This window comes from Schistocerca americana, chromosome 4, assembly GCF_021461395.2.
Source record: "Schistocerca americana isolate TAMUIC-IGC-003095 chromosome 4, iqSchAmer2.1, whole genome shotgun sequence".
Classification (NCBI taxonomy): Eukaryota; Metazoa; Arthropoda; class Insecta; order Orthoptera; family Acrididae; genus Schistocerca; species Schistocerca americana.
This window is the reverse complement of record NC_060122.1, coordinates 449001784-449025443: the sequence shown is the minus strand read 5'-3', so window position 1 is coordinate 449025443 and position 23660 is coordinate 449001784. Positions and strand designations below refer to the sequence as shown.

The 23660-nt window shown below is 41.3% G+C and overlaps 1 protein-coding gene across 3 annotated transcripts in view; it reads left to right on the top strand.

Moving 5' to 3' along the window:
* The window catches only part of LOC124612357 (ubiquitin carboxyl-terminal hydrolase 47), a 161277-nt gene that overhangs the window by 117540 nt on the left and 20077 nt on the right, over positions 1-23660 (top strand). For all 3 annotated transcript variants that reach the window (XM_047140510.1, XM_047140512.1, XM_047140511.1), the window contains 3 exons: positions 16889-17000; positions 17091-17335; positions 17575-17690. In XM_047140510.1, coding sequence (XP_046996466.1) covers positions 16889-17000; positions 17091-17335; positions 17575-17690 — 473 coding nt within the window. The remainder of the gene's footprint in view (positions 1-16888; positions 17001-17090; positions 17336-17574; positions 17691-23660) is intronic.

Here is a 23660-nt window from a genome sequence, read left to right as displayed (position 1 = left end):
GATCTCATTTTGTGTAACGAAGGAATAATTTTCACTGAAACCCATCACAATAATTGCTGCTTTGGGTGATGGGTCTTCTTTCAATCTTTTAAAGGCTGCTGATTGGGATTTTGCTATAAACGAATGCAGGGTGAGCTTTTCCAATGACCTAACCAATAAAGAAATGTAGTCTTCAACACTGATACGACTGTTTGATCATTTCTACCCTGACTGATTACAATTTCTTCTTATAAATCATAATCTTCACTTAGTTTTTCAGTTAATACTCAGTTAGTGCAGTATTTGCAGTACAGCTGTCGCAATGACATAGCATGCAGTTTTGGTTTTCCGTGTTGCACACAAGCATCTTAATTAGGTCTTTATAAGATTCTTCAATTTTCACAGCATCCAGTAATAGTTTAACATTCTGGTGGATACTGCATACACATACAGTGTGTGTGCCTGCAGCACCAGCAAGGATACACCATTTAGGGCTCAAGAAACAAAATTTTGAAAATCCTACTTCTACCTCGGGATTCTCCCATTAGAAAGAATAATAGAGTTCTCTCAAGTTACACAAAATGAGTCTTTTTGCATGTACACATTTTTTTGAACACTTACTTTGTCTTTTGTTCCAGGTAGCACTCTGGAACTTTCATCCTTTTCATAAAAATCTGTTACAAGTCTTACTGTATTTTCAGAAAGAGTTTAACCTTTTTTTGGACCAGGAGTTTCCAAAATACCCTTTTCGGATTTTAGCTTTCTAGCTTGTCGCACCATGTACTCACTTACATTAAATTCTTTCATCACTTTATTTTGGCTCCAAGAATCTGGAGCCAAGGTCAGAATCTGGATTTTTCTAGACCTCCCAACAGATGAAATCTTCTCTTTCGTACGAGAAATCATTACATCAAAGTCCTTTGCTTTCTCAACCACACTTGTATCTTCTTCGTCATCATCAGAACTTGGTGCATCATATTTTAATGCTTTTGAAACCGCCTTTTTTGCAGTCTTTTCAATACTGCTAACCTTCCTTTGTTCTGACAAGCCATGAAGCTCTATCAGTGTTAAACCTAAATTATCAAGAGCAATGTTTGTTTGTACAAGGGATTCATTTCTGGATTCCTGTGATTCTAATTCAACCATGACTTCATCATCTGTTTAACTTTCATTGACTTCAACTCTTTATTTTTCCTCACAAAAGTTACAGCATGTTGAGCAAAACTTTTGTCCAGGTTTTATGCTGATATTTTTTGTCAGTAATTGTTTAGAAAGATCCAAGCCTACACTTCTCAATGATTTTTTGATGGGCTTTTTGTGTTTTTTTTTAGTGGATCTACACATGTTGTTTGATACTTTTCAAAAACGTTTAAAAAGTAGTAGCTGTGGTATGAACATATATTCTTAAATTCACACAGATTAATTCCAGATCGTAAGTGGATCAAATCTTTTTCTTCCTCGCTCAATTCAGATACCGGCTGTAACTGTTTTGAAGGTGTGTAGGTTGTTTGGAAACAGTCAGATTTTTTGAATAACCCTACGCTACAGGTTTGAATATCTGACATACTGATTTCACTTTTGGTCTGATTACTGTTCTGGTTACTTTCATAGGATATTGGAAAAGAATCTCTGTAAACTAAGTAACATTACTTACTGAAAGTTTGAATAAACTTAATAAAATACTATCCAAGCACTATTTAACACTGTAATAATTTTTTACTTCAAAACACAGGAGTAACAAAACAAAATCCAAGCGTACATTGTTACTCGAATAAGGCAAAAACTTATTTTCGGTGTCTAAGTCACTTGGTACTTTTTATTTTTAAAATATAATTAATATTATTTTAAAAATTAGATAAGTATTAAACAGGTTAAAAAGTCAACATAATTTTTCTTTTATCTAATAGCCTATACAATTAAGAGTATTTTAAAACAAATTTGAGCTTTCTATCAGGTCTGAGACTCTAGATATTGCAGTTTTTGTAAAACTAAACATCCGTTAGCTAAAAAAAAACTTGTAAATTTTTATTCATTTGGAAGGTTTTAATATATCTTTCTGGTAATTTTTTTTTAACATTTAGATATAATACACAAACTTATTCCAAAATTTCATACTGATATCTTGAGTATTCTTTAATATACAAATTTTTTTTAGTTGTGAGGACACGTTTAAGTTACGATTTCCGACTGCTGAAACAACGCCAAATCTAAAAACTTTAAAAATTTATAAAAAAAAAAACTATAAGAGATAGAGCAAAAAAATTTTACAAGTGCTTTCAGGATGATAAAAGAAGTAATTGTACCAAGTTTCATCAAAATCTGACATGGTTGGTGTCAAGGCCTGGGTGACTTGACATGGAATGACCCTTTTAAGAAATATATGTGAAACATTCTATAAATTAAAATCCAGTTTCTATGCAATCCCTAACATGTCTGAGTAAGTTTCTGATTTCTTTCAGTTTTACACTGGTTGTGCTTCATGTCGTGCGACAGTAGTGTGGTGTGAGATGTGAAGTGCCTCTTTTTTTGTAGTTGAATTTATAAATTTTATACTTTTGTGGAATTCTGGTGTGCAAATGTAGGAGGCTAATGATTGGGCAAAAGCTCAGTCGTAACATAAAACTTAAGGGCGTGGCGAAAAGAAACGATTGAGCTCTGTCTTCATTGTGTGGCATTCTCGAAAACAGGGAAGCATTGTTAAATGCCGAAGATAGCAACTCCTCTGGTTGCAAAAGGAAGAACATTTGCACGTCAACATTCAGTGACGTGGAAACTATTCTTTTACGAGGGCAGTTCAATAAGTAATGCAACACATTTTTTTTCTCGGCCAATTTTGGTTGAAAAAACCAGAAATTTCTTGTGGAATATTTTCAAACATTCACGCTTCGTCTCGTATAGTTTCATTGACTTCCGACAGGTGGCAGCGCTGTATGGAGCTGTTAAAATGGCGTCTGTAACGGATGTGCGTTGCAAACAACAGGCAGTGATCGAGTTTCTTTTGGCAGAAAACCAGGGCATCTCAGATATTCATAGGCGCTTGCAGAATGTCTACGGTGATCTGGCAGTGGACAAAAGCACGGTGAGTCATTGGGCAAAGCGTGTGTCATCATCGCCGCAAGGTCAAGCAAGACTGTCTGATCTCCCGCGTGCTGGCCGGCCGTGCACAGCTGTGACTCCTGCAATGGCGGAGCGTGCGAACACACTCGTTCGAGATGATCGACGGATCACCATCAAACAACTCAGTGCTCAACTTGACATCTCTGTTGGTAGTGCTGTCACAATTGTTCACCAGTTGGGATATTCAAAGGTTTGTTCCCGCTGAGTCCCTCGTTGTCTAACCGAACACCATAAAGAGCAAAGGAGAACCATCTGTGCGGAATTGCTTGCTCGTCATGTGGCTGAGGGTGACAATTTCTTGTCAAAGATTGTTACAGGCGATGAAACATGGGTTCATCACTTCGAACCTGAAACAAAACGGCAATCAATGGAGTGGCGCCACACCCACTCCCCTACCAAGAAAAAGTTTAAAGCCATACCCTCAGCCGGTAAAGTCATGGTTACAGTCTTCTGGGACGCTGAAGGGGTTATTCTGTTCGATGTCCTTCCCCGTGGTCAAACGATCAACTCTGAAGTGTATTGTGCTACTCTTCAGAAATTGAAGAAACGTCTTCAGCGTGTTCGTAGGCACAAAAATCAGAATGAACTTCTCCTTCTTCATGACAACGCAAGACCTCACACAAGTCTTCGCACCCGAGAGGAGCTCACAAAACTTCAGTGGACTGTTCTTCCTCATGCACCCTACAGCCCCGATCTCGCACCGTCGGATTTCCATATGTTTGGCCCAATGAAGGACGCAATCCGTGGGAGGCACTACGCGGATGATGAAGTAGTTATTGATGCAGTACGACGTTGGTTCCGACATCGACCAGTGGAATGGTACCGTGCAGGCATACAGGCCCTCATTTCAAGGTGGCGTAAGGCTGTAGCATTGAATGGAGACCGAGCGAGGTGGCGCAGTGGTTCGACACTGGACTCGCATTCGGGAGGACGACGGTTCAATCCCGCGTCCGGCCATCCTGATTTAGGTTTTCCGTGATTTCCCTAAATCGCTTCAGGCAAATGCCGGGATGGTTCCTTTCAAAGGGCACGGCCGACTTCCTTCCCCATCCTTCCCTAATCCGATGAGACCGATGACCTCGATGTCTGGTCTCCTTCCCCAAAACAACCCATTGAATGGAGATTACGTTGAAAAATAGTGTTGTGTAGCTAAAAGATTGGGGAATAACCTGGTGTATTTCAGTGCTGAATAAAACAACCCCTGTTTCAGAAAAAAAATGTGTTGCATTACTTATTGAACTGCCCTCGTAAAATGGTTTCAAGAAATGAGAAGTGGCGGCATTCCTATAAGCGGAAGAATTGTGAAAGAGAACGTTCGGGAAATTGCCAGAAGATTGGCATTGAAAATTTCAGTGCATCAAATGGATGGTTAGATCGTTTTAAGAAACGACGCACTCCCTCATTTCAGAGTTTAAATGGAGAGATTGAGGCTCTGGATGTAGAAAATGAAAATCACTGGAAGAACTCTACATTGCCGGGATTAATACAGGGTTATGAACCCAGAGGCATTTTTGACACTGATGAAAATAGAGTTTTTACTATTTATTTCCTGTAAAAACATCCTGTTGAGGGAGAAAAATGATACAGAAGTAAGAAAAATAAGGAAAGAATGACTGTGCTATTGTGTGTAAATAGTGATGTGAGTGAGAAGTTGCTGCCACTGATAATAGGGAAATTTAAAACTACCAGTGTTTCAAAAACATTAAGACACTTCCTTGTACTTGCAAGTACAACAGCAATGCCTGTCTGACACTGGAAATCTTTACAAGGTATTTCCAGGTATTCAATGCCAAATTGGGTGCAGCAGCTAGGAAAATATTACTTACGATGGACCGACCGATGCCCTGCACAAGTCACCTACAGCCTTGGGACTTGGGCATAATACACTCTGCTAAAGCAAAATACAGGGTAGCAAACGTCCAGAAATCAATTACATTCCACGAGGCGAAGGAAGTGATGAGGCTTAACATTTTACAGGCCTTACACGTTACTTGCTGCATGGAATTGTGTAATGCAACAGCTTTTGTTAAATTGTTCTGCAAAAGCTGGTTGTGGTACATCAGTTGCTGATGAAAATGGCGTGGCCCCTCAAGAAGAACGGAGTAGAATCATAGATGTTCCTGAAAATGTGATATTCCAGGACTTTGTTACTTGTGATGACTTCTACATCCGAGAGGAATGTGAAAGTCTAGTGAAGAGGCACTGTGAGGTAGGAAGTGGTGGTGGCAATGTTCATGAAGGAGGAAGAGGAGGATGAGGAGGCCACGATACCAAGTTTCGCAGCTGCTGTACGAGGGCTGGAGACTATCAGGAACTACCTTTCATCGTTTAATTTAGATTGGTCAGTTGTAACAAACATCAACCAGCAGGTGACAACTTCTGTCATTACAGTATGCGGGAAGGAGAAAACAAACAACTCTTCTTGATTTAAAAAAAAAAAAAAAATTAAAGAATGTGTGTTGCAAAAAGTGTGATAGCTGTATTCTGTATTTAAATATTTAACAGTTTATTAGTAAGTTTGTGATTAAACAGCTCTTACATGATTCTGGGTAACTCTTTCTGTGACAGCCAGAGCGAGAGCACCAGCAGCAGCGAGTACTGTTTGTATAAAGCGTTTATTTTGCATTTTGTTTACGACCTTCCACTAAGGAAGGGATTCTATTTGTGTTTATCTGCTCTGCATAGTAACTAACAGTTCTTGATAAAACTTTACGTAGTTTTAGTGTTAGATTTCTTAGTGTTTTCTTGATCGTTTAGAACAGAAAGCGCCCTAAAACCGTCTTTTGTTTGTTTCGCGGCCGTTAGCCACTAGTCACTTGAATCAGCAGTTGTCTTGTGACAGCCAGAGCGAGAGCACCAGCAGCAGCGAGTACTGTTTGTATAAAGCGTTTTTGTACTTATTTGCTGTGCTTAGCTTTTAAATAGTTTTTCTGGGAAAACCTAGCGTAGTTTTCGCGTCTCATATTTCAGTGAGTGTTTCTTGATTATCAGAGTAGCTCATCAGAAGATTATCTTGGGAATTTGTTACCGTATAGAGTAGGGTAAACATAGTCATGTGTAGGGACTGTGGTTGTTGTGAGCGGACGCAAGGAGAATTGGCCACTCTTCGGGGGCAGGTGGAGGCTTTGTCTGTTAGGCTCATCGAGCTCGAGGCGCAGGCGTCGGCTCGTAGTGGCGTTGGGGCAACTGTGGTGAGCCCTATGCCTACTTCGGTGGCCTTGGAATCACATGGAACCCCTGATGTCGCTGCGTCTTCCGGCAGTGAGCATCTTACCTGTCAGCCATCACTCCAGGGTGAATGGCGGACAGTGGTGGGCTCGCGCGTGCCTGGCCGAAAGGCGAAGGTGGGATCTGGCCGCGTGGCAGCTGCCTTACCCCTTTCCAACAGGTATGGGGTGCTTCCTAGTGGTGATGACATCGTTTCCGAGCCACCACAGGATGCCTCGCCTGTTGGGCCAGTGGCCGATTCTCCGGCAAGGTCCCAACAGTCACAGAGGGCGGGCCTATTAGTTATAGGGAGCTCCAACGTTAGGCGGGTTATGGAGCCCCTTAGGAAAATAGCACTCGGTGTGCTTGCCGGGGGGTCTCGTCCGTAATGTGGAGGAGGCCCTTCCGGCAGCTATTGAACGCACTGGGTGTGACCGGCTGCAGATAGTAGCACATGTCGGAACGAATGACGCCTGCCGCTTGGGTTCTGAGGCCATCCTTGGTTCCTTCCGGCGGCTGGCTGATTTGGTGAAGACAACCAGCATCGCACGCGGAGTGCAAGCTGAGCTTAATATCTGCAGCATAGTGCCCAGAGTCGATCGCGGTCCTCTGGTTTGGAGCCGTGTGGAGGGTCTAAACCAGAGGCTCAGACGACTCTGCGACTATAATGGTTGCAAATTCATCGACCTCCGTTATTGGGTGGAGAACTGTAGGCCCCCCCTAGACAGGTCAGGCGTGCACTACACACCGGAAGCAGCTACTAGGGTAGCAGAGTACGTGTGGCGTGCACACGGGGGTTTTTTTAGGTTAGAGGGACCCCCCCCTTGGGCGAAACGATAAAATACCTGACGGCTTACCAGAGAGGACATTATCATCGTTGATAAAGAACGTCCGTCCTCAGAGACCAAAAACAGGAAAAGTTAACGTAATATTGGTAAACTGCAGGAGTATCCAGGGCAAGGTTCCTGAATTAGTATCTCTTATTGAAGGAAATAGTGCGCATGTAGTATTAGGAACGGAAAGTTGGTTAAAACCGGAAGTGAACAGTAACGAAATCCTAGACACAGAATGGAATATATACCGCAAGGATAGGATAAACGCCAATGGTGGAGGAGTATTTATAGCAGTAAAGAATTCAATAATATCCAGTGAAGTTATTAGCGAATGCGAATGTGAAATAATCTGGGTTAAGTTAAGTATCAAAGGTGGGTCAGATTATGATAGTCGGATGCTTCTATAGACCACCTGCATCAGCAACCGTAGTAGTTGAGCGCCTCAGAGAGAACCTGCAGAACGTCGTGAAGAAGTTTCGTGATCATACTATTGTAATAGGGGGAGACTTCAATCTACCAGGTATAGAATGGGATAGTCACACAATCAGAACTGGAGCCAGGGACAGAGACTCTTGTGACATTATCCTGACTGCCTTGTCCGAGAATTACTTCGAGCAGATAGTTAGAGAACCAACTCGTGAAGCTAACGTTTTAGACCTCATAGCAACAAATAGACCGGAACTTTTCGACTCCGTGAATGTAGAAGAGGGTATCAGTGATCATAAGTCAGTGGTTGCATCAATGACTACAAGTGTAATAAGAAATGCCAAGAAAGGAAGGAAAATATATTTGCTTAACAAGAGTGATAGGGCACAAATCGCAGAATATCTGAGTGACCACCATCAAACGTTCATTTCTGAGGAAGAGGATGTGGAACAAAAATGGAAAAAATTCAGAAACATCGTCCAGTACGCCTTAGATAAGTTCGTACCGACTAAGGTCCAAAGCGAGGGGAAAGATCCACCGTGGTATAACAATCATGTACGAAAGGTACTACGGAAACAAAGAAAGCTTCATCATAGGTTTAAGAGTAGTCGAATCATAGCTGATAAGGAAAAGCTGAACGAAGTGAAAAAGAGCGTAAAGAGAGCAATGAGAGAAGCATTCAACGAATTCGAACATAAAACATTGGCAAACAATCTAAACAAGAACCCTAAAAAGTTTTGGTCATATGTAAAATCGGTAAGCGGATCTAAATCCCCTATTCAGTCACTCGTTGACCACGATGGCACCGAAACAGAGGACGACCGAAGAAAGGCAGAAATACTGAATTCAGTGTTCCGAAACTGTTTCACTGCGGAAAATCGTAACACGGTCCCTGACTTCAGCCGTCGCACGGACGCCAAAATGGAAAATATTGAAATAAACGATATCGGAATTGAAAAACAACTGCTATCACTTAGTAGCGGAAAAGCATCCGGAACAGACGAGATACCCTTAAGATTCTACAGTGATTATGCTAAAGAACTTGCCCCCTTTCTATCAGCAATTTATCGTAGATCGCTGGAAGAACGTAAAGTACCTAGCGACTGGAAGAAAGCGCAGGCCGTTCCCATTTTCAAGAAGGGTCATAAATCAGATGCCAATAATTATAGGCCTATTTCGCTTACGTCGATCTGTTGTAGAATAATGGAACATGTTTTGTGTTCTCGTATTATGACGTTCTTAGATAATACAAATCTCCTTCATCATAACCAACATGGATTCCGCAAACAGAGATCATGTGAAACTCAGCTCGCCCTATTTGCCCAAGAAATTCACAGTGCCGTAGACACTGGCGAGCAGATTGATGCCGTATTCCTGGACTTCAGGAAGGCATTTGATACGGTTCCGCACTTACGTTTAGTGAAAAAAATACGAGCTTATGGAATATCGGACCAGGTTTGTGATTGGATTCAGGATTTCCTAGAAGAAAGAACACAACATGTCATTCTTAACGGTTCAAAATCTGCAGATGTAGAGGTAATTTCGGGAGTACCGCAGGGAAGCGTGATAGGACCTTTATTGTTTACAATATACATAAATGACTTGGTTGACAACATCGGTAGCTCCGTGAGGCTATTTGCAGATGACACGGTTGTCTACAAGAAAGTAGCAACATCAGAAGACTCGTACGTACTCCAGGAGGACCTGCAGAGGATTAATGCATGGTGCGACAGCTGGCAGCTTTCCCTAAACGTAGATAAATGTAATATAATGCGCATACATAGGGGCAGAAATCCATTCCAGTACGATTATGCCATAGGTGGTAAATCATTGGAAGCGGTAACGACCGTAAAATACTTAGGAGTTACTATCCGGAGCGATCTGAAGTGGAATGATCACATAAAACAAATAGTGGGAAAAGCAGGCGCGAGGTTGAGATTCATAGGAAGAATTCTAAGAAAATGTGACTCATCGACGAAAGAAGTAGCTTACAAAACGCTTGTTCGTCCGATTCTTGAGTATTGCTCATCAGTATGGGACCCTTACCAGGTTGGATTAATAGAAGAGATAGACATGATCCAGCGAAAAGCAGCGCGATTCGTCATGGGGACATTTAGTCAGCGCGAGAGCGTTACGGAGATGCTGAACAAGCTCCAGTGGCGGACACTTCAAGAAAGGCGTTACGCAATACGGAGAGGTTTATTATCGAAATTACGAGAGAGCACATTCCGGGAAGAGATGGGCAACATATTACTACCGCCCACATATATCTCGCGTAATGATCACAACGAAAAGATCCGAGAAATTAGAGCAAATACGGAGACTTACAAGCAGTCGTTCTTCCCACGCACAATTCGTGAATGGAACAGGGAAGGGGGGATCAGATAGTGGTACAATAAGTACCCTCCGCCACACACCGTAAGGTGGCTCGCGGAGTATAGATGTAGATGTAGATGTAGATGTACCTAGGCGAAACCCCCATTTAAGGAAAACCCCTATTTAAGGAAAAAAATATTTGGGTCCCCAGTGATTCATTAAAAAGGGGGTTCACTCTACTTCATTTTTTCCATAAATATTTGCTTCATTTAACAAGTACACACAGAACAATCAGGGTGTATATGACCTGGGACATCCAGGAAAAACCCGCGAATTTTTTCGTCCAGGAGAAAACCGGGAAAAACCCAGGAATTTTTTCGTCCAGGAGAAAACCGGGAAAAACCCAGGAATTTTTTAGAATTCCAGGAACTTTTCCTTGTTTTAGTTACCAGTTAAATTTTTGTGATTTAGACTGGTAAGAACCAATACTCTAATGAAGGATATTACTGTATCCCGCTGTATCCCGTTTCTGCAGAATAATGCTGCAGCAAAAAACCACGAACAAGAGGGGGGAAACGAAAATAAAACTTAATTCGCAAAGGTAATGCGCCATATACAACAGCAAAACACAGTGCTCATACAAGCGTATGTCAACCAAAGTGTGTCAAAGTCTTCAGGAAGAATATGTAGTGCTTCCTAACAACAAATTGCATCCGATGAGCGTGACATGACAGCTGTTTACATTTGATTCATTTGAACAGTTGTGGGCGGGCTCTTGCGCATGCGCAGTTGAGTCGCCTATGAGTAGTAACTTCTCCCTCTTCCGGCTACAGATGTGTGGCTGGGCGCCTCTACCTAAATTGCTCTGGTTCTGAAATATCGTAGATCCATGGCTGATGCACAGAGCAGTCTGAGTTGTAGTGGGGAGGTGGATAGTCTCCACGTGACCTGTGTTTACGTTTAGTGATTTTGCTGTTTCCTCTTCGTTTGTTGCTCTCACATTAAACGAAAACAAAACATATTTTTGTGGCCAGGAGCTACCAAATGAATTAAAATACGCTCGCGTAATTACGGAAGGCTAAAATATGTCATTAGTTTCAGGTTTTATTTCCACCTTTCTGACAGTCAAGCAATTTCATTGCCTTGCTGAACAATGAAGTTATTTTTGTCGGTTTGCTAAAGAGATTTGGCTGTTATTAATATTTTGCACTGAGGCAGTCAATTTATTTGAAACGAAGTGTTTAATTTCACACTGTTGGCTAGTTTCAACTGTTCACTGCATTTCAAGTGCACGTTTTCTATCTTCTAGCTCGTATGGCATTATGCCATGTCACCCGTGGCTCTGCCTTTCATCATGTACACCTTCTGGGTTACAGGACTGGAGTAGGTGGTGGTGGGGGGGGTGCATGGGACAGGTTTTACACCGGGGGGCGGTTACAAGGGTAGGAGCCAGAGGATAGGGAAGGTGGTTTGGGGATTTCATAGGGATGAACCAAGAGGTTACAAAGGCAGAGCCACGTGTGACAGCACCCACGTGATTTACCAACTGACCTGCCGACACTGTGAAGCTTTTTATGCAGGAATGACTAGCAACAAAATGTCGGAACAGACACAGGCAGACAGTGTTTGTTGGTAATGAGGATCACCATGTGGCTAAACATGCTTTGGTGCACGGCCAGCACATCTTGGCACAGTGTTACATTGTCCGGTTTACGTCCCACTGACACCAACCTATCAGAACTCCGGAGATGGGAACTTGCCCTTCAATGTATCCTCTCTTCCCGTTACCTACCAGGTAATTACCTACCAGGCCGCTAATTTCAAATTGCCGCCGCTCGTACCTCACCTGTCTTTCAATAACATCTTTGCCTCTGTACTTCCGCCTCGACTGACATTTCTACCCAAACTCTTTGCCTTTACATATGTCTGCTTGTGTTTGTTATGTGCGAATGGATATGTGTGTGTGTGTGTGTGTGTGTGTGTGTGTGTGTGTGTGTGTGTGTGCGTGTGTGTGTGCGCGCGAGTGTATACCTGTCCCTTTTTCCCCCCAAGGTAAGTCTTTCCGCTCCCGGGATTGGAATGACTCCTTACCCTCTCCCTTAAAACCCACATCCTTTCGTCTTTCCCTCTCCTTCCGTCTTTCCTGATGAAGGAACCGTGGGTTGCGAAAGCTTGAAATGTGTGTGTGTGTGTGTGTGTGTGTGTGTGTGTGTGTGTGTGTTTTATTGTTTCTATCAATGTACCAATGGTTTCGTTTGGTAAGTTACAGAATCTTTGTTTTTAGATATATTTTTCCCACGTGGAATGTTTCCCTCTTTCCCTTAAATGGCACAAAATGCATGTACTATATTTATAGATTTATATATTCCTATTCAAGAATTCATTTGTGGTACAGAAGGAGTTATCAAGGAGATATGATTTCAATTTATTTTTGAAGCTATTACTGCTGTCTGTCAGACACCTTATTTCATCTGGTAATTTGTCGAAAATTTTTATAGCAGCATATTTTACCCCTTTCTGTGCCAAAGATAGGATGAGCAAAGAATCTTTTTTCTGGTATTATAATCATGAGTGTCCCTTGTTTTTAAACTGGTCAATGTTGTTAACAAATTTCATTAGTGAGTAGATGTATTGTGAGGCTGTTTTAAGAATTCCCAATCTTTTAAAGAGATGCCTACAAGATGTGCAGCTATGATCCCCAAACATTATTCTAACCAGTTTCTTTTGAGCAGTGAATACTTTTTGTCTAAATGTTGATTTTACCCCAAAATATTATTCCATATGACATCAAAGAGTGAAAGTATGCAAAGTATGTTAGCTTACTAATTGGCAATTATTCTGATCACAAAAGTTGCTGAACCTAGTCTCTTTAGGAGATCCAAAATGTGAATTTTCCAATTAAGATTCTCATCTACATGTACACCCAAAAACTTAGTATGCTCTACCCTGTCTACTGACATCTGTTGATGTGTTGTATTTACTGAAGGAACTGTACTTTTTCCGACAGAAAATTGGATGTACTGTGTTTTTTCAAAGTTTAGAGCAAGCCCATTTGCAGAAAACCAATTAATGACTTTTCCAAAGACCTTATTTGTATCCTTTTCAATTGGTCTTTCTTTTACTGGATTCATAATGATGCTTGTATCATCAGAAAACAGTGTCAGTTCAGCTTCCTGTTTCAGATAGGAAGGGACGTCGTTCACATATATCAAGAACAGAAGGGGACCCATGATTGAACCCTGTGGAACACCTAATGTAATTTCACCCCAGTTAGATGAAGTGGCAAACTTATTTAAATCACTTGACCTATATAAGGAAACTTTTTGCTTCCTTTTCTGTAGGTATGACTTAAACCACTCATATGCTATTCCATTTATACCACATTTATTCTGTAACATATCATCATGGTTCACACAATCAAATGCTTTGGACAAGTCACAAAAAATTCCTGTTGGTGACATTTTACTATTTAAAGACTCTAGTATGTGGACAGTGAAATTGTAGAGGTAGGACTTGGCAAGCAGTAGAACTCCTGCTGTGTGGGGTTGGGTATTATCTTGCTGAAATGTAAGCTCAGCATAGCCTAACATGAAAGGCAACAAAACAGGGTGTAGAATATTGTTAACGTGCTGCTGTGATGTAATGTTGCCATTGATAACAACCAAAGGAATTCTGCTGTGGAATGAAATGGCACTGCAGACCATCATTTGTGGTTACAGGCTGTGTGTCGGGCAACAATGAGGTTGGTATCACATTACTGTCCAGAATGTCTCCAGACATGTCTTCACTGATCATTGTGGCTCCGTTGAAGTGGGACTGAGAACAGAAGAAAATTTAACTCAAGTCAATGAGATTCTAGGCCAAAGATGTGTCTGAAGATGCTCTGGACAGCAGTGGGATACCAACCTGACTGTCACTCGCCATATGACCCAACAGCCGGGACTGATGGTCTGGAAAGCTACTTCTTTTCATTGCAGGACTGGTTGTCATCTGCGGCACCCTTACAGCACAGCAATACATTGATGATATCCAATGCCTTGTTTTGTTGTCTTTCATCACAAGCCATCCTGGGCTTACATTGGAGCAAGATAATGCCTACCCACACATGGCGAACGATTCTACTGACTGTCATTCTTGCCAAACCCGACCATGGGTAGCAACATCACCAGATATCTCCCTAATTGAGAATGTTTGGAGCATTATAGGCAGGTTCCTCCAACCAGCATAGGATTTTGATGATCTAACACACTGATTGGACAGAATTTGGCATTATATCCCTCAGAAAGATATCCAACAACTCTGTCAATCAGTGCCAAGCCAAATAAGTGCTTGCATAAGGGCCAGAGATGGGCCAACATGTTACTGATTTGCTCAATCTGTGAATCTCTCTCTCTTGAATAAATAATCAAATTTTTCTGAAACGGTAATCATGTCTTTGTGTGTGTGTACATCATATCTACAGATTTCAGAAGAAAATTCACTATGTAATACATGTATACATTCTTTATGTTTAAATCTGGGTAGCATGTCATCCTATCGCCTTAAGCATATTTGTTTTTTACAACTAATTTTACTGCCTTTGCTTTCATTGTTAAATTGTAACTATTTTCTTAATTCCTACTTTGTTTGCACCATATGTTCCCAATTGCACTTTGCCTTTTAATTAGTAAATTGCATGTACAAGACAAGATTTAGTTCTTAAATGCCAGACTACAAATCCAAGGGTTTGGTGTTCAAGCTGTGAGAGTCCTGGGATCTTTGTATTGTCATTTTATTGCTTCTTTCCCTTCTGGAAGTGCTTTGTTAAATTAAACAACATGAAGATGTGGTTTTGGGTCCACCTTAAACTGTGAGTCTCCCATCTATCAGGCTGGGTGACTGGATTTGGAAGGTCATGGGGAGGCAAGGGCTTTTCCTGGTAAACCACTGCTTTCTTCAACCCATTTGTCAGGTTGGTGACAGTTGTACCATTGTGAACATTTCATTCTTCCAGGTGCAAATCCAAAGTAATGAAAAAGTTATTAGAAATTTGTGTATTGTGAATGGAAACCTTTCAGCATTTGTGATTCCATTATTCAGAAGTGTCTCCCACATGTCATATACCAGCTGTTACGTAAACACTGTTTGGTCTTTCAGATTGGCATTACTACCACCAAGATATCAATTACAATGGATGGGCATAGGCACAGGGTATATACTGGCAATACACAATATCCTGTTACAGAGCATGCTCCATAGCATGACAATGGTGACCTTGGTGCATGTTTCACCATACATACCATCTGAAGTCTTTCCCCAGACATGAGTTTCTCAGAGCTCTGCAGGAACTGGCGCTACATGTCCTTGGTTTTCACCACCCACTAGATCTTAATATACATTAATTTCTTCAATCTCAGCACTTCCTCACAGTAACTATTCCATTCTTCACTCCGTTTTGGTTTTTTATATCTTTCATTTTCTGAACTGTATTTTTCACCACCCCCTCTTCCCCGTCTCTCACATATGATGCATTCAGTGTTTTGCTGTCATTAACTCGTGCCCTATGTTTTGGCAGTAATTTCTGTCTTGCACATTACTATATCTTCCACATTTAAGCTCTTGAGTTTTCAAATCTCATCTGGTGCAGTCTCCAACAATCATTCTTTCCATCTCGTCCTGTCTGGTGAGTCTCCCCTGACCAGGGCTTTGAGTGACTTTTCCGAACTCCACCACTTTTGCGCTTGTCCTTCACGCCTTTTTTTCCCACTTCAACCATTTTGCTTGGAGGAGGAATCATTGACTCTGAAAGCTTGCAAGCTGTAATACCTTTTGTATGTTGCTTGGTGAATAGATTTTTTATCTATCCTGTGACATTATATTATCTAAAAGTATTAGTTTCATTATAAATTTGGTATGATAACTAACATTTATCTTTTGTTGATCAATTTACCCATTGATTCACAGAAATAATTTTGTGTAAGTTCTGGGATAAGATTGAGATATAAGCCAATTCCTGCTTCTTCTGTGTAGTGTTGTTCAGTGTTTCCAGTGTGGAATTTCTATTAAAAGTGATAGGATTAGGTGTGGAATAATCAATTTCTTTAAAACAATTTTCTCTGTGTTGTTTAGTTGGAACTGCCTCTCCCCCTCCGCATTCCTCTCCCCCTCCGCATTCCTCTCCCCCTCCGCATTCCTCTCCCCCTCCGCATTCCTCTCCCCCTCCGCATTCCTCTCCCCCTCCGCATTCCTCTCCCCCTCCGCATTCCTCTCCCCCTCCGCATTCCTCTCCCCCTCCGCATTCCTCTCCCCCTCCGCATTCCTCTCCCCCTCCGCATTCCTCTCCCCCTCCGCATTCCTCTCCCCCTCCGCATTCCTCTCCCCCTCCGCATTCCTCTCCCCCTCCGCATTCCTCTCCCCCTCCGCATTCCTCTCCCCCTCCGCATTCCTCTCCCCCTCCGCATTCCTCTCCCCCTCCGCATTCCTCTCCCCCTCCGCATTCCTCTCCCCCTCCGCATTCGTCTCCCCCTCCGCATTCGTCTCCCCCTCCGCATTCCTCTCCCCCTCCGCATTCCTCTCCCCCTCCGCATTCCTCTCCCCCTCCGCATTCCTCTCCCCCTCACCTCCCACTTTCCCTCCCCTTCCTCTCACCTCCCACTTTCCCTCCCCTTCCTCTCACCTCCCACTTTCCCTCCCCTTCCTCTCACCTCCCACTTTCCCTCCCTCTTCCTCTCACCTCCCACTTTCCCTCCCTCTTCCTCTCTCTCCCCCCTTTCCCTCCCTCTTCCTCACCCCTTCACTCCCCTCCCCCTCCCCCTTCACTACCCCCCTCTCTCTCGTCCCTGCGCCCCCCCTCTCTCTCGTCCCTGCGCCCCCCCTCTCTCTCGTCCCTGCGCCCCCCCTCTCTCTCGTCCCTGCGCCCCCCGTCCCTGCGCCCCCCCCCCCCTCTCTCTCTCTCTCTCTCTCTCTCTCTCTCTCTCTCTCTCTCTCCATATCCCTGAAATAATGTCTGAGGTACTTCCATTTTCTTGCAGGAACACTCAGGCAACTGGGATGCTGATGACAGTGATACACCTGGCTTTACGGGTAGATCGTCTAACTACTACTTCAAAAACATACAAAGTGCTGATTCAGACAGCAAAAGAAGTAAGTTTTATCATTTAATCATTTGCTGTTTTAAATTTTTTTGAGTTTATACATGTATAAGTTACACCGATGGAAAATTTTTATGTACAGCACTGAAGTTCCTGGTGGACAAAAGAATGTTCCTGAGTACACTGAAAAAAAATTTAGAGCCTTATGTTGGTGTACCTCAAGAATATTTCAAGATAAACAGAGTACGTACCAGCCAACAAGAGCAGGAGTGTTCTCGTCTTTCAGAAAATCTTAAGTCTTTCCGTGATGATGAAAAACTTATCATTAAACTTGAAGGAGAATTCAGGGGAAAGGTCCATTTATTGTGTCCAAATAATACTGTAGAGGTAAGTCATATTTCAAATCTTTTGTTTTCTGCCCACTAATAGTTGGGAACTTGCCTTTGGTGTGTGTGTGTGTGTGTGTGTGTGTGTGTGTGTGTGTGTGTGTGAGAGGAGAGGGGGAGAGAGAGAGAGAGAGAGAGAGAGAGAGAGAGATGATATGAGATAACGATGTGAAGTACCTCAGTCTTCAGCTACATCATATTTTGCCTGACACACAAAATCATTATTTAATTTCTTTTCAGACTAGCAAATTTCTCTGTGAGTGGATTATTGGTAAAGGAATGACAGTAGGAGAGGCAAAAAAGGAAATATTAGAAGAGGTAAAGAAGAAGCACGACTTGGATATTCCTTTTGATAGGTGAGAAGATTTTTGGTTGACTATATACCTGGGAACTGCATACTACTTTAACACATACAGAGTTCCCTAGTGAGTAAATTATCATAAGCCGATCAAGGCCTTGCTAATGGAATGCTGTGTCTTTAACCATCCTTTTTTTCCTCGGCTCTAATTGTAATTTATGCATTAAATTTTAGAGAGTTGTGTGTATGTACTTCTTAAAATACTGAGATCCCAAATGGTCATATGTGATCTAGTATGAGATTTTCTACGATCATGAAAATCTTACTTTTGCAAGCTTAAGAGGTACCAAATCAACAACTTCCACAATGTAAAACTCTAGATACAAATTTGAAAATATTTGTCCTTAGTTCACACACATTATGTCAGATTCTAATTAGAAGGGGGGTGGGGGGGGGGGGGGGGGGGAGGAGGAGGAAGAAGAAGTTACTGCCCCACTACATCCTATCAGTTAGCACCACAGTGTTCTTGGGGCACATGGAAATATTGTTAAAAACCTTTAAAGCAGACAAATGTGCTGGGCATGGTGGCCCCTGAGAGTGTCCTTTCAAATCACATGATTTAACACCACTGCCCTTTATTGTGTGAGGTTTTGTGCTAAACTGTTGCTAACACACACCGTGACAGACCTGGTCATAAGAACATTTGAGGCCACAGCATTTATTTGCAACTTGCCAATAATTTATAAGAATGTGCACCAATTGTTTCTTCACTTTGGAGGCAGGAATTAGAAGTATTCATTGAAAAAAAAAATGATTTGAGGAAAAAGTGTTTCAAATTTAATTTCTGTTTTCCTTTTCGCCACTGACTTTGTTCATACCTACTGTTCTACTGTACTTGTTGGACTAATCATTCATTCATGGTCTCAGGACATCAGAAAAAGTAAAATACAATGGAACCTCACATAATGAGCAAGACAAATCATAAAAAATGACTCGCTTAGCGAGCGATGTTTCGCATAATGAGTGAAGGTGATTGAGTGCGACATCACCAGCCGTTCACAGGCAGCCAGGGAAATGTTCAGCAATATGAACACCTTCCATTATTGGCAACAGCATATGAACCATGTCTTTAGTACATACTGCAGTCTGGTTTAGTGCTCTTTCTGCTACTGTCTTAGTACAGCCTGTGATCACACACTTTGTCAACTTGTGTTTACACAGTGTTTCTTCGTGTGCAAATTTTAATAGCCTTTGTAGAAATGTCCCTGAAGATAAAGCCGCAAGATGATGACTATAAGAGGCCTTATAAATGAAACAAAAAACATTGAAAAATGCAAATGTGCTGCGACTGTTGCTGGTTCAGCTTGAATGCTTAATTATTTATTTATTTATTTATTGTTCCGTGGGACCAAATTAATGAGAAGTCTCCATGGTCATGGAACGAGTCAGTACATGAAATTATAACACGATATTAGGAGCAGATAAAATGAAATATAAAAAAACATTCTGGTGACAAGTTGTAAGTTTAAATGAAGAAAATCAACAATGTAACGCTGGAATTTGCTCAATTTTTTAGCTCTTCCAGGAGCTCCTCGACAGAATAGGAGTAGTGAGCCATGAGGTAACTCTTCAGTTTAGACTTAAAAGAGTTTGGGCTACTGCTAAGATTTTTGAGTTCTTGTGGTAGCTTATTGAAAATGGATGCAGCAGAATACTGCACTCCTTTCTGCACAAGAGTCAAGGAAGTGCATTCTACATGCAGATTTGATTTCTGCCTAGTATTAACTGAGTGAAAGCTGCTAACTCTTGGGAATAGGCTAATATTGCTAACAACAAACGACATTAAAGAAAATATATACTGTGAGGGCAATGTCAGAATTCCCAGATTTTTGAATAGGGGTCGACAAGACGTTCTCGAACTTACACCACATATAGCTCGAACAGCCCGTTTTTGAGCCAAAAATACCCTTTTTGAATCAGAAGAATTACCCCAAAAAATAATACCATACGACATAAGCGTATGAAAATATGCGAAGTAGACTACTTTTCGTGTTGAAGTGTCACTTATTTCAGATACTGTTCTAATGGTAAATAAAGCAGCATTTAGCTTCTGAACAAGATCCTGGACATGGGCTTTCCACAACAGCTTACTATCTATCCGAACGCCTAGAAACTTGAACTGTTCCGTCTTGCTTATAATATGCCTATTCTGTCTGATCAAAATATCGGTTCTTGTTGAATTGTGAGTTAGGAACTGTAAAAACTGAATCTTACTGTGATTTAGCATCAAATTATTTTCCACAAGCCACAAACTTATTTCATGAACTACATTATTTGTTACTGTTTCAATATTACACACAAGATCCTTCACTATCAAGCTGGTGTCATCAGCAAACAGAAATATTTTTGAATCACCTGTAATACTAGAAGGCACATCATTTATATAAATAAGAAACAACAGTGGCCCCAGCACCAACACTTGGGGAACGCCCCACTTGACAGTGCCCCATTGGGACTGAACACCACTACCACTCTCAATATTGCGGAGAATTACCCTCTGCTTTCTGTTCTTAAAGTACGAGGCGAACCAATTGTAAGCTACTCCCCTTATCCATAATGGTCCAACTTCTGCAGTAATATTTTGTGGTCAACACAGTCAAAAGCCTTCGTTAAATCAAAGAAAACACCTAGCGTTCGCAACCTTTTATTTAATCTGTCCAAAACCTCACAGAGAAAAGAGAATATAGCATTTTCAGTTGTTAAGCCATTTCTAAAACCAAACTGAACATTTGACAGCAAATTATGTGAATTTAAATGCTCCAGTAACCTTGTATATACAACCTTCTCGATAACTTTAGCAAACACCGATGGCATAGAAATAGGTCTAAAATTGTCAACATTATCAATGTCTCCCTTTTTATAAAGTGGCTTCACTACCGAGTACTTTAATCGCTCAGGAAACCGACCACTCTTAAAGGAAAAGTTGCAGATATGGGTAAGTACTGGGCTAACATACATAGAACAATACTTTAGTATTCTGCTAGATACCCCGTCATATCCATGAGAGTTCTTGGTCTTTAGTGATTTAATTATTAGCTCAATCTCCCTCTTGTCAGTATCATGGAGGAGCATTTCAGGTAACAGTCTCTGAACACTTTTTTCTAAGAGCGCTATATGATTCCCTGTTGGGACTAGGTTTCTATTTAGTTCACCTGCTATATTCAGAAAGTGATTATTAAATACTGTACATATATGCGACTTATCAGTAACACGGACATTCCCACTACGCACTGATTCTATATCCTCAACCTGTCTCTGCAGACCAGCAACTTCCTTTATGACTGACCATATGGTTTTAATTTTATCCTGAGACTTAGCTATTCTATCTGCATACCACATACTTTTTGCCTTCCTAATAACATTTTTAAGCACCTTACAATACTGTTTGTAATGGGCTGCTGCATTTAGATTTTGACTGTTTCTAACGTTTTGATATAATTGCCACTTTGTTCTACAAGATACTCTTACTGTATTTACTCGAACCTAAGCCGCACCTGAAAAATGAGACTCGAAATCAAGGAAAAAATATTTTCCCGAATCTAAGCGGCACCTGAAATTTGAGACTCGAAATTCAAGGGGAGAGAAAAATTATAGGCCGCATCTCCAAATCAAAACAAAGTTGGTCCATTGTAATATGAGATACAATTTAGGTTGAATGAATGACGATACAGCTACAGTAGTTTGGTTCGAGTCGTAAGTTAGCCGTTAAGCTTTACCAGGTAGCCATTGCTATGCGCCAGGCGCTCCGTCCATATTTATACGGGTACCCTTCCTTTTCCACGTGCTTCGTCTGGTTTGAATTGATAGCTTATTTTTCTTTGATCTGATAAGTGCAGTTTTCTTTGTTAAAGGTGTTTACGTCACTCCAAGCTGAAAATGCTTTACTGTACTGTGTCATGCATTGTTTGTCGCATTCTGATAGTGCGTGTTTACGGCCTGTCGCCGCTCGCAGCATGGCGTGCTTTTGTGCGCGCTACCGCCGCTTTTTTTTTTTTTTTTTAATTTATATATATTTTTTTTTTAAAAAAAAAAGGGGGAATCGTCTTATTAGCGAAACAATGGCAAGAAACTGCTATTTGTTGTTACTTACACTGCTGCTTTCTTTGATAATGACCAACAAGAACCAAATAATAGACTGCGTATGATACAACATGTTCTGAACGAGAGTTTAGCAAAAATTTTTCTCCGTTTGAAAATCTTTGCAGGCGCCTCTTTAGTACATTACATTTTACACAGAAATTAGAGTCATCTTAGATTTAAAAATCTAGTCAAATGCCGTGCTTCATTTCTGACTGTATCACTATTAAGCATAAGAATAATACGAATATAAACATGACATGATATGTATATTCTTCCGCGTTTGCTGTTGTCTCACTCTAGTTTCGTAGTTTATTAGGCAGACCGGATTTAAATGAGATAGCAGCAAACATGAAACAATACATGGCAAAATGTTTATTTGCGTATTATTCTTATGGTGACGAGAATACTGCATGTGATTCACAATTTATAAAAGCTCCTGTTATAGCAACCATCTCTTCTCACAGATAGGAAAAAATTCAGAACGAGTTGGCCATATTGACAAACATCCCAAACAGTCTTTCCAGTCGGATTTTCGTAGTACATTGAAATGCTGCTGCGTTCGAAGATGAACCATGCGTAATTTGTATTTACTTCGTTGGATAATGTATGAAAATGCAGTGGTTGAAACTCAGGGCGGAGAAAATAGCTCGTCTTCCACCTTTTTTTTAAATTTATTTACTGACGCAGAGGTTTTGGCGCCAGTATCTATCTTTGTGCCTACAAAGCATGCCTGTGTAGCGCTACATATATTCGACGGCAGAAGTAAGTTGTGGCGGCACACACCAACTTTTTTCAGAATTTTCGCTGGCTTTGCACTCGATTCTAAGCCGCAGGTGGTTTTTTGGATTACAAAAACCGGAAAAAAAGTGCGGCTTAGATTCGAGTAAATACGGTATCCCTCTAGTCAGCCACCCAGGCTGCCTGTTTGTGCTAGTGCCCTGTTTTAAACGTTATAACGGAAAGCAACTTTCAAAGAGCATGAGAAAAGTCTTGAGAAAAGCATTATATTTATCATCGACTGTATCAGCGCTATAAACATCTTGCCACTCTTGTTCCTTTATAAGGTCTCTACAGCAACTGGATCAGCTTTCCTGAACAGCTGATGACTATATTTAACACGTGTTGCAGCACAAAAATCTTTTAAAGTTAAAATTTGTGCATCATGATCTGAAAGGCCATTCACCTTTTCGCCAACAGAATGCCCTTCTATTAATGAGGAATGAACAAAAATGTTGTCTGTGGTTGTTCTACTGTTCCCTTGCACTCTCGTTGGAAAGAATACGGTTTGCATAAGATTGTATGAATTAAAGAGGTCTACCAGCATCCTCTTCCTTGCACAATCACTTATACAATTAATATTGAAGTCACCACATATAACTAACTTTTTGTATTTCCTATAAAGTGAACCAAGAACCTCCTCTAGCTTTAACAAAAATGTAGTGAAATCAGAGTCTGGGGATCTATAAATAACAACAGTGATCCCACCAACCCCACCTATGCTATCACCTATAAGCTTTGCCAACCTCCCCTTCCCATACCTGTTGAGGTGCAGGCCATGTCTAGTGAAACCCGTCCTGCTGATAGACTCCACCAACACCACTGAAATGTGACCCATGCTTTCTGTCATCAGCGCACCCCCAAGTCTCATGTTACTACACCTGACGGCTGTATTAAGATGAGGCAGATTGTGACGCTGAAACAGTTCAACGAAATGTACATTCGTGTTGCCATTCTGAGTGGCTATCTTTTCCAGGTCACCATCTATGTTATACTCCCCATCCCTACCAATACTGTTACCAGCCCCACCCACAATCACTACCTGATCCTCTTTAGTAAAATCCCTACATAACCCCCCTATGTTAAGTCACCTGAGCCAACCCTGCATTAG